Source organism: Hemicordylus capensis, chromosome 5 (genome assembly GCF_027244095.1).
Source record: "Hemicordylus capensis ecotype Gifberg chromosome 5, rHemCap1.1.pri, whole genome shotgun sequence".
NCBI lineage: Eukaryota > Metazoa > Chordata > Lepidosauria > Squamata > Cordylidae > Hemicordylus > Hemicordylus capensis.
The window spans coordinates 180,683,140-180,693,938 of NC_069661.1; the positions used below are offsets into that span (position 1 = coordinate 180,683,140).

The 10,799-nt window shown below is 42.7% G+C and overlaps 1 protein-coding gene across 5 annotated transcripts in view; it reads left to right on the forward strand.

Moving 5' to 3' along the window:
• The window catches only part of TMEM117 (transmembrane protein 117), a 355,803-nt gene extending 346,181 nt beyond the window's left edge, over window positions 1–9,622 (forward strand). For 4 of the 5 annotated variants that reach the window (XM_053254798.1, XM_053254797.1, XM_053254796.1 and 1 more), the window contains one exon: window positions 7,694–9,622. In XM_053254798.1, the coding sequence (XP_053110773.1) occupies window positions 7,694–8,334 (641 nt within the window). In that variant the 3' untranslated portion in view covers window positions 8,335–9,622. The remainder of the gene's footprint in view (window positions 1–7,693) is intronic. The other variant, XM_053254800.1, reaches the window with a different exon arrangement.
• Window positions 9,623–10,799: the final 1,177 nt, after the last annotated feature.

A 10,799-nucleotide genomic window follows, 5' to 3' on the forward strand; every position in this document is an offset into this window, starting at 1 on the left:
ATTCTTGGAGGACATTCCTGCTTTTTGTCCATGTAGCAAATAGTGAATTTAAGCCCAGCCTTTATCTCAAAGCAAGCCCACATGGGGGAAAGAAAAATGATGCATAATTCCCTCCATGTTTGCTCAACAAAGGCTGTTCCTTTAAAACTTAAAACTGTTCCTTTGGTGATCACTGCCACCACACCTACTTTTTAACAAAGTTTATTCCTCCCACCCCCGGTGTGGGCGAAATTACGGGAAAACTCTTCTTCTCATTTGCCAGTGGTAAAGTATGAAAAACCCTCCATGTGCAGCTTCTACATGGTGGGAAAACATAGTAGGTTGCTGAACAATTAACACTGAGGCATGTTTGCACCAGAGTAAAAAACTTTTCCTGAGTTAAAAATCCACTCAGAGACGGGTAAAATACAAAGAACAAAAAGAGAAAAACTTTATTCAAAATACTACAGATTACTTCAGTCTGAGGCACTCTCAGCTTTGAGTTACAGGTAAAAAGAAATACTCAGTACCTTACAAAATTATTTCCAAGATCACTCCAGCTGGTGTTTGGAGTGGCACACTTTAAAATCGTGGTTACCCAGTTGCAAGAATAATTCAAAAAGCACCTCCAGTTGCAAGGCACCTTTAAAAGCACCTTTACAGAGTACAGAGACTTCTATAGGCCCTGGTTGCGGGGAGGGAGGGCTCAAGTTCAGTTCCTCTTAGTTACATTACAAATAAAAAACACTATAGACAAATTGTAAGGATTTGCAAAAGCACAAAATCAAAAGAAATCTAATGCAAACTTACAAACACACGGTTCCCTGGCTAAACTTTTCCTCGAAGCCAAAGCCTTTGGCTTCCTTTTCCCTTGAACTCACCCCAAACTCCAGGAGATAATTCAAGTTTCCTGAATTCCTGTCTCTCAAGGATCTGCAGATGTCCTTCCATGAGAGAAATCTCCAGGCTGGCTGTTGGCATGAAGCGGCCAGACTTCATGGCTGGTGCTCACGAAGCCTGCTCCCCATCTTCTCTCATCGCCCTCCTGGCTCCTTCTGAGCACAAAGACAGCCTTCACTTCCTGGCACCAGGCCCTCTAGGTCCCGGTCACTGTGTGCTGAGTGGCTGATCCCCAGAGGTCACTGCCTGTCAGACAGGACAGGATTCACTTCTGGTTCGCTCCTTAGGGGAGGGGAGGGCTGATCACCACAGTCCAATACTCTGGTGCCAGTGATCTGGACTTTCTACTTCTTTATAGTTCTCGCGAGTCTTAAGCCTTTAAATGCTTAATTTTATCATGTATACCGAGGTTGGGTGGCAATTACCCCACTGCGGATGCGTGAAACTGCAGATGTCGGGTCTGTGATTAACTAGATTCTCCTGTAATAAATAAATAAATAAATAAATGTGGCCTTTCCAAAAGCCTACTTTACAGAGATCCTCCCCTTGGCTCTGGAGTTGTCAGAGACTCCACTGAACCCAGATTGTATTAACCATGTATGGGAAGTCCATTTTGGACTAGATCCTGGTTTTCCAGGTATTTTGAAATGAATCCTGGCCCTAGTACAGCACAATAGCATCAGGAATCAGGAACCTGATTCAGACAACCTAGAATCTAAATCAGGCCTGCACAACATAAGGCCTGGGGGGGTCAGATTTTTTTGGCTGGCACCCTTGGTAGGAATACCCTGCGGCAACAGCAGAGGTCATGAAGAGCTCTTTGTCCTGTTGACAAGCTGCAGCAGCTCAATGCAGTTGGTTGCTTGAGACCAGATGAGATGCATATGGCATCAATGGACCAGTGAATGTGAGCTAGTTGTACTGCTTGAGCAGCTGCAGTGGCAATGAGTAGAGATGGTTGAAACAGTGGCAGTGGCAGAATCAGGCTGGTACAGGCAGGGCACACCCCAGAAAGGCAGATAGTCATTCTTTTGGTCAGTTCCTTTGTCTCTGAGGGGGGCCATCCTCTCCAGAAGCTACCTTACAATGCCATCTCTTGCATGTTTACTCACAATAGGGGTGTATGTACTGGCTCAAATTGAGCCAAGCTCAGCATCAAACTGGCTCGGCTGAGAGGTTTGGGGTTGAACCAGACAGGCCCAAGTTTGAACCGAAATGGGCCCAGTTCAAACCGAGCCAGTTTTACTGGTAAAGGGAATCTGGTGAGAATTCCCCTTTACCAATGAAGGGGCAGGGGTGCTTCCCTAAGGGTAGAGTGGGTGGGAGGGGAGTAATTTAGTACTTACAATCCCTATTGATGGGGTGGGGGTGGAGGTAGATCCCCCCACCCCCTCCGTCCTCCCCCAGAATAGCCGGGGCCATCACTGGCCCAGTTCGGGCCTCTGTGCATGCATGGATGCCATTTTACTGACCTCTGTGCATGCTCAGAGGCCATTTGTGCATGCTTAGAGGCCATTTAATAGTTTGATTTTAATTGTTAATTAGTTTTTAATGGCTTTTATCATGTTGTGAACCGCCCTGAGCCATTTTGGAAGGGCGGTATATAAATCTAATACATACATACATAAATTTGTGTGACTATGCAAATAGCATCTGTGCATGCGCAAAGGTAAGTGAAACCACTTCTATGCATGCGCTGAGGCCTGAACTGGGCCGCTGATGGCCCTGGCGACTCTGGGGGAGGCCGGTGGGGCAAAGCTGGTTTTGTGTACATCCCTCATGCAGAAATGTGCCTAATGGTGTACCCAGTGATGTTTGCTCCCAAGTAACCGTGCCTAGGATTTTAGCCTGAAAGCAACAGTGATTTAGGAAGAGGAGAGGGCTTGGCATTTGTTTGGAGCTGGTGTACATTCCAGTGCCCCATGCACTGAGCAGGGGCAGGGCATATTTTCTAGCCACTATCTTTCATTAAAATTGCAGGTCCCTTGACAGATAGAAAAGATCCACATGTAAGCTAATAATTTTTTCGAATGCGCTGAAAATTGACCTCGGCCCCCACACACCAAGGCCCCCACACACCAAAATTGACCTCGGCCCCCACACACCACCAACTGGGGCATTTGAGTCGTACACCTCTGATATAGATTAATATTTTCTGATTCCAGTAAATTTATCTATATTTTTCTGGATCATGTTTAGAAATATAGTTATTTAACCTAGATTGTTTCAAGAACACTTTATGTTGTTTTTCAGAACGTCTTAGTACTGTTTTAAAGGGGTTTTTTAAATTAAAAAAAATCAGTCCATATCTTGTTAGACGCACTATTTCTTCTGCCATGAATGTGAGCTTATTGCACTGGGTGCAACATATGATCAGTCTATGAAATGAATGCCAAGTGTGCATCTTCAGACAATATGTAGACATCAGATTGATAAATATGCTGATCATGAACACATGACCAAATAAATATGTGTTGTTTGTAATGTGCTTGGAAAAACCCTAAAGTCCATTTTATCCTATTGAAATTGTAGTCCTTGTTCTACCCACTCCATTAATGGACATCACGTCAGTACATCCAGAAAGAAATCTATCAACCCAGCTATGTGATCTATAGAAAAGAATTGCTCTCATGGTAACCTTAAGCATAACAAATGTTGATGATGATGATAGCACACTTGTAGGGATAGTGTCCTAAAATGCATTCATGGAATATGAAGCCCCATGGTTAGGGAATGTCAGTGAAAACTACTCCCAATATATTACATTAAGGAAGTATTGTCCAGCAGGTCCTAAACCAGCATGACAGACGCATCAGCAATACTGATGTTTGTTTATTTCTCATTGCTCTAATGTATACCATAATTATTTTATGCTTCACTAACCTCTCATGCTTAAAACACAGTATTGATTCCTTAATTCTTTTGTACCTTTAAGTTCCTCATGTGTGTCTTAGTCCATGTTAAATCTTTTTTGTCTAGTTTCCATTCTTTCTTTGGACTATGTATAGCGAGAAAGCTTGAGTTTTGCATCTGCTTAACTCATCTGGATTTCCTTTGACAGATGGTTTACTGCAGAATGTGCTTTCTTTGCTAGGCAGCAGTTTATGTAAATACATAGCATAGGCTAGTTTCCATGGCACCCAGGGAGAGTTGTAGGACTTAAAAGTAAGCTGGGTTATCCACTCTCCAAATGGTCTCCTTGTTAAAATGCATTTAGGAGTTAGACTGGAGCCTTTAATATAGATTGATGATGCAGCCACACTGGAGAGATGCATAGTCTGCACCTAAAGATGTCTATGGAGTAGGATTCAAATATAGAAACACTAAAGATAAGATGCAGTTGCTCAACGAGAGAGTCAATGAATCTGTTTAACAAGCATGCTTGGCATTCATCTGCTGCAGAATCATAGAACTGTAGGTTGTGAAGCATCAGAAAATCATTTATAGCCTCATCTACTGCATGTGCACTGAGTAAGCAAGGCTCACTGAATATATTCGTCATTGCATTAGGCTTCTGTAAATGACTTCTGCAAACGACTTCTGTAAATACAACTCATAGAACATTTGAGTTGGAAGAGACCTTGGAGGTCTTCAGGCTCTTGATCATCAGAGTGGGAAGCTGCTACAGCCCTGAAAACCTCCAGCGAAGGAATACTCACCTCTATGCAAGAAAGGCTGCTCCACTCTCAAACAGCTCTTACACTTTTCTTATAATATTTTCTCCAGTATTGCTGAATAATAATAAGTCAATATTAAAGGCTTTAGCCTAGCCCCAAAGTGTATTTTAATAGGGACCCAAACAGTCACTCCACCACCACTGCACAAAGCCTATGGGGACAGAGGAGGTCTTGTTGCTTGGCAGTGGCCCCTCCCGAGAGGGGCCCTCAGCAGTTGCCCTGGGATGCCATCCTGGGATGCCAGTCCTGTAGAAGAATACAATAAATTACAAAGCAATTTGTTCACTTTTAAAACCTTTGCAAATATTGATAATACAGTCCCCTAGTCATCCAGGCTGAAGCAGATATGATGAATGAAGATCAATATGCTAGAAATGCCCCCAGAATTAGAAATAAAGTGAGAAAAATAAGCCAAAATGATTTAAGCAACATAGTATCTCTACCAAACCAGTGGTTGTCATCTGAACAGGGAGGTTGATGGCTCCAGCTAAGGCAGGGGATGCATTTCTGGATTCAGTACGAGCACTCCAGACACAGAGATGCCTCCGGGACCCTGCAGGCAAAAATAGAAAGGTCAGAGGTAAAAACAAAGCAATCCAAGCAGAGTAGTTGTTCCAGAAGTCTCAGAGGGATTCCTGTTTTGTTCATCTGTGCACAGTATGTGTGTCTGCAAACATGCTAGCAAAGCTCTCAACAGCAGCAAAGTGCTTTCTGGAAGTACAGAAGCATTTTGTGCTCTTTGTAATTGGGGTAACTGAGATGAGAGAACTGGGGACCTACATATTTACCAGTAGCTTCTGGAAATTTAGACACATTGAAAACTGATTCTTAATTTTGACATTTGCTGCACTTTAGGGATATGAAATGAACAGTCTGTTGGCTGTACCCAGCCCCCAAAGAGGTTTTCTGCAGAGAACATTTCCTTTTTCCCCTCTCCACAATGTCATCCCGTGAGTTAATCACCACATAGGGTCTGTATGACTGGGGGAATTTCTCACCTTAGTGGGCCAGGTGTGACATGCCCCATTCCTTTCTGTGGATGCCAAGCACTGTAGCATCAATTAGTGTTAACCCAGTGACAGGAAAGATGGGTTAAGGCAAGGTGATTCGTGTGTTTATCTGTCCCAGTAATTCCCAGTTTTCTGTTTGGCTCGCAGGCATCCACAGCAGCTCATAGACTCAGAGAACTGTAGGATCTATGGGATAATTACGTGAACTATTTATGTTAAGGTAGAATCCTTCATAACAGAAGATCAGGTACTGCAGAGTGTGCTGTTACCACTTTGGGGGAGCAGTACATTTTAGAATACTATGGTGATGTACATAGATGAGGAAGCCACATCTTTGGTTTCCTATAGAAAGATAGATAAGGAAGCCACATCTTTGGCTTCCTACAGAAAGATTTCTGATTACTCTACTGAAGGACAATGAAGCTCTTCTCACAATCAGTGAGAAGAGCTACGTATGGGTCTACTGGGAGAGCGGGCTTAGCCTGCTCTCCCCACAGATGATCCAACGGCAGCCCTGGGTGGCCAGATCAGCCGCCCACATGACTGCCAGCTCCGTCATGGAGTAGGAAGTTCCAGGATGCCCCGCACAATTGCGTGGGGCATCCTAGAGAGACCCCTGAGCCTGAGGCTGCTTCTCCTTGTATGTTGCTGCACGCCACGGCAACAAACGAGCAAAAAGATGAAGTTAACAGAGCACTCGCTCCGTTAACCTCGTCTAAGGGGAGGGGTACATAGCGAAGTTTGCTGCCTGGAGCTGTACGATTCCCGTTGCAGCACACGATCGCCCCAAAGCGGGCTAGGCTCCCTTAGCCCGCTTTTGGGCGATCATGAGAATAGCCTCAATAATTTAATAGGAGACAACAGGAGCTAGAGGGATTTAATCAGGGCAGTCTGCAATCAAGCTGTGACTACTGTAAGGCCAGCCTGGGTTGGGCTACTTGTGTGAAGTCCACGTGATCCCACCCACCTGCCTAACCCCACTTTAAAACTGGGCTTTAGCTGAGGTTAAGGGCATGAGTTCACCCTTAACCCCAGCACCGGGATCGTGTGTGTGCTCACGCTACTTGCAGCCCAAGCTCACATAGAGTTGGGTGCCTAGAGCTCCCATCCCCCAATGCACCGCATTTACCGCACAGTGCATTGTGGAATACATGGAGGCTGGGATGCATTGTCCCAGCCTCTGGAGATCTGCGCTACATGCAGGAGTATGGATTATGTGGGACCGCAATCCATGCTCCCGACGGTGAAGAATCGTCTGGGAGGAAGGTAAGTTTTGCGCAGCTTTCCCCCCACCCACCTGCCCTCCCCGCCTCTCAGTAATCCTCATTCTAGCACTCATTATGAAAAGATCATAAAATTAAATCATGGAACAAACTGGAGAAGATTTAGTGGTGGGATGTAATAGCAGATGATTATTATATGGAATGTTGAGTGTGGAAATCAAAATACGGAAGGATGAGAGAAGGGATATCCTCTAGGGCTCATAAGATAAAGATGCTTAAATATCCACACTGTATTGAAGAATGATCAAGTACAAGAACTGCAACGCAACAATAGCACAACACATTGAAATTCTCCCAGCAACTATCACCACAAGTTTCTGGTCTGTGGCTTGAATGCACAATATTCCAAGCTCTTGGTGGTATTAATCTGAGTTCCATAAGACTCAGCCAGCACCACCATTCTGAATGAACAAGTAATCAGTCACCAGTAACTTGTAAGATGTTCTGTCAGATGTGACCTTTACTTTTCAGGAAGGGTTTTTGTGTAACTATTTTTAAAATCTTGAAAAGGCTGCTCTTTAGGCTTATTGATCTACACTGCATCTTCTAATGGTTTAATCCACAGGTCACCTACACATGGCTGTATGAATTCAATTGGTTCTGCTACTGGCCTTGCATTCCCAAATGATTTATTACAAAGCTTGACATTGTTCTGAAACAGTGAAACTTATTCAGTCATAGTTCTGACTGTACTAAGAATTTAATTAGAATTTCATTGTGAAAATTAATTGAAAATGATCTTTTCTTTTCTTTTCAGAGCGCCTTTTCCTGTACTATTACATTTGCTGTACTTGTAAACAGGATTTATCCAGTGATACTTTCCTTATTTTTCTTTCCTCTACAGGTAAATGGTTTAACTATGGAATCATATGTCTTGTTTTAATCTTGGATCTGAACATGTGGAAGAATCAAATGTTTTATAAACCACATGAATATGGTCAGTATATTGGTCCTGGGCAGAAGATCTACACCGTGGAAGACTCAGAAAGCTTAAAGGACCTCAACAGAACCAAACTGTCTTGGGAATGGAGGTCAAACAACACTAACCCTTTGACCAACAGGACGTATGCTGAAGGGGACATGTTTCTTCATAGCCGATACATTGGTGCAAGCCTAGATGTCAAATGTTTGGCCTTCATTCCAAGTTTAATGGCTTTTGCTTTATTTGGGTTTTTCATCTGGTTCTTTGGACGATTTCAGAAAACGGATCAAGGCATGGAGAACCTTGACAAATCATACACACGCATGAAAAGGAAATCTCCATCAGATATGGGAATGACACGAGAGAACACACAGGTTTTAGCAGAGGAGCCGTTAAGCTCTGAAGACCCACATTTGCTATCCATCAAGTCAGACCTGAGTGAGATTGTCTTTAACTCTTCCCTGCTAACATCTGAAAACCTAAACATGCACTTAAATGAACAACCAAGTCCACTGCAACCAATAAGAGAGCCCTCTGTACCTATGAATAACCCTTTAACCTAATAATGACTTTATTGGAAAGACAGTAAGAAGCAATTATTGTGAGATTTCATTGTTACTTTTTTTTGTAAGTGACAGTTTACATAATCTTTAGAATGAGAAAGAGATACAACCTATACCACAACGGTGCTCAACATGCTTTTTCTCTATGACTTTGTTTTCTATTTGTATTATAATGACTTGTGCCTATTGTATTATATCAAACATTCCTTTATAGAGCGCTTCTAAAAATGCAGTAGTGTACTAGATGACTACTTGCAGGTATAAAATACTACATTGGTGGTGCCTTGAAAAATTAAATTGTCTTTTTAACTCAAACATTTAGAAAAGGTATGAAGCTGTTCTTTTCCCATTTTTTGCCATTTTCTTTTAAATCGAGTGATGTAGAACTAGGACAGGCAATGTGTGGTCCAAAGCTGAACCTGGTTCATTAAATCTCACTTCAGACTCTCCTCCCACATCCTTTGTGGAGCCTGGAAGATAAACATGCAGGGCAACCAAGTAGACCTTTTATTTTAATTTTTGGCAGACTATGGTAGGAACCTTTGGAGAATCTGGTGCATCCTACAAATTGTATGATGTCTGTCCTTGATTTAGAAATGCATTGGATGGATGGAAGTGCCAGCACAAGAATGATGTCAATATTTCTGTGGAATGGCTTTTCATAAGCATGGCAGCGAAAGTTTGATTTATTGACTGATCTGTGGAATCAATGACTTTGACAGCTGGACTTCAAAGAAGCACGTTGATTACCTTTTAATTTTGCTGGCTATCTGCCAGACACAAAACCAGATTCATAACACCATCGCTTTAGAGCGATAATGCAGCATGGGTCAGTGCTTAGGAATATATGACTTTCTCCACCAGTAATTGCAATTAGATGATAATACCTAATTATGTTTTCATAATTAGAGATAAATTGCTACTTGATTAAAAATCCTACCCCTCACTTTTTTAGGAGCAAAAGGTTAAACTGCAGTGTTGGCGAAACAGTTGGACCATCAACTGAAACCTATGCAATGCCAAAGAATCAATCTTGGGAATGCTCTTGAGGATAACCGAGTCCATCATCTGTGGTCTTTGTGATTGTTGATGCAAATATTGAGTAACGTACATCAAAATGAGATTTGCGACATGCCACTGAGAAAATGGATTCTGGCAACGGATTGTAGAGGAGTGAATGCATGAAATAGAATAACAGAATGTGTGTTACTGTACTTGCGTGTTTTGTTACTTTGAAGAATTAAACACTGTGTCCACTAATAAAAAGAAAGAAAATTCAGAAACAAAACCAAGGAGCAATTGTATTTATTTTCTGATGTTTTCTCTTACCTTGATATTTAGGTTGGTCAGCTGTATTTTTCAAGCTTGCCGTCTGCAACCTTCTCTTCCCAAATGCTTAGTCTGCCTCATATGTAGACCCAGATACTGCTGTAACAATTGTTATTTTCTAGTTATCTCCTGATGCTTGTGAATTTTGTTTTGATCTGCCTGCTTTTTAAATTGGCTGCATGCTAAAATTAGCATGCATAATTGAACGATGCATTTATTACTTCCCTCTTGAGAGCTAAGTTTAATAAACATTCAGCAACTGATAAACATATGGCTGGAGCTGATTCTTGTTGAAGTACCTTTTTACATTTTGTTCGTACTTTGAGACCCCAGTCCCACATATTTGCTGCAGTGAGCTTGTTTGAAATTATGCCATGCTGTCCTTGCCTCGCTGAGGTAATGTCAGGGTTTGTAAATGATGCATTGGTGTTGTGAGAGATATGCCCCATTCTAAGCACTTCTTTGCTGGCACAGAAAGTCTGGACATCAGGCTGTTGGAATCATAAATATTTCTGGCTGTTGCGGAGATGGGGTGGGGGGAATCACATATACATCAGGTTCCTGGTAATACCAATGCCATCCACTTGGCCTACAGTGGCCAAGTATTTAATATTTAATATTTTATATTTTATCAAGAGAAAATTTTGATCACATTGAATTTTTATCCCTTGCATTATAGCTCTCATTAGTGTTTCGTAAGTGGAAACTTGTTCAAGTTTGGGAAAATATAAAATGTAAATTCTAGTGAATGCTCACTGTCTAACTCCTTATTAGAACACCAGGGGTGTTCACGGAACCGGCTGGCCCGGTTCAGTTTGAGTCCGGACTGGACTCGAACCCAACTGGGCCAGTTTGGTCCGGCACTCCTTCAACCCCCCCTGGGGAAGGGTGGGTTCGTGAAATGTATTACGTTATTTTTTAAAAACCTTAAAATTGCTCTTCAAGGTGGTGGGTGTGTCCACGGAGGTTCCTCCCCCGCCGCCAGCCTTCAAAATGCCCCCCTCGGGCCTTTTCAGCCCATTTTCTGGTGACCAAAAATGGGCCTTCGTAAAATGGCCCAGTGGCCCAAATGGCTGCTGCACATGCGTAAATGGCCTCTGCAAGGCCTGGCATGGCCCAGGGCCTCACAGAGGCCA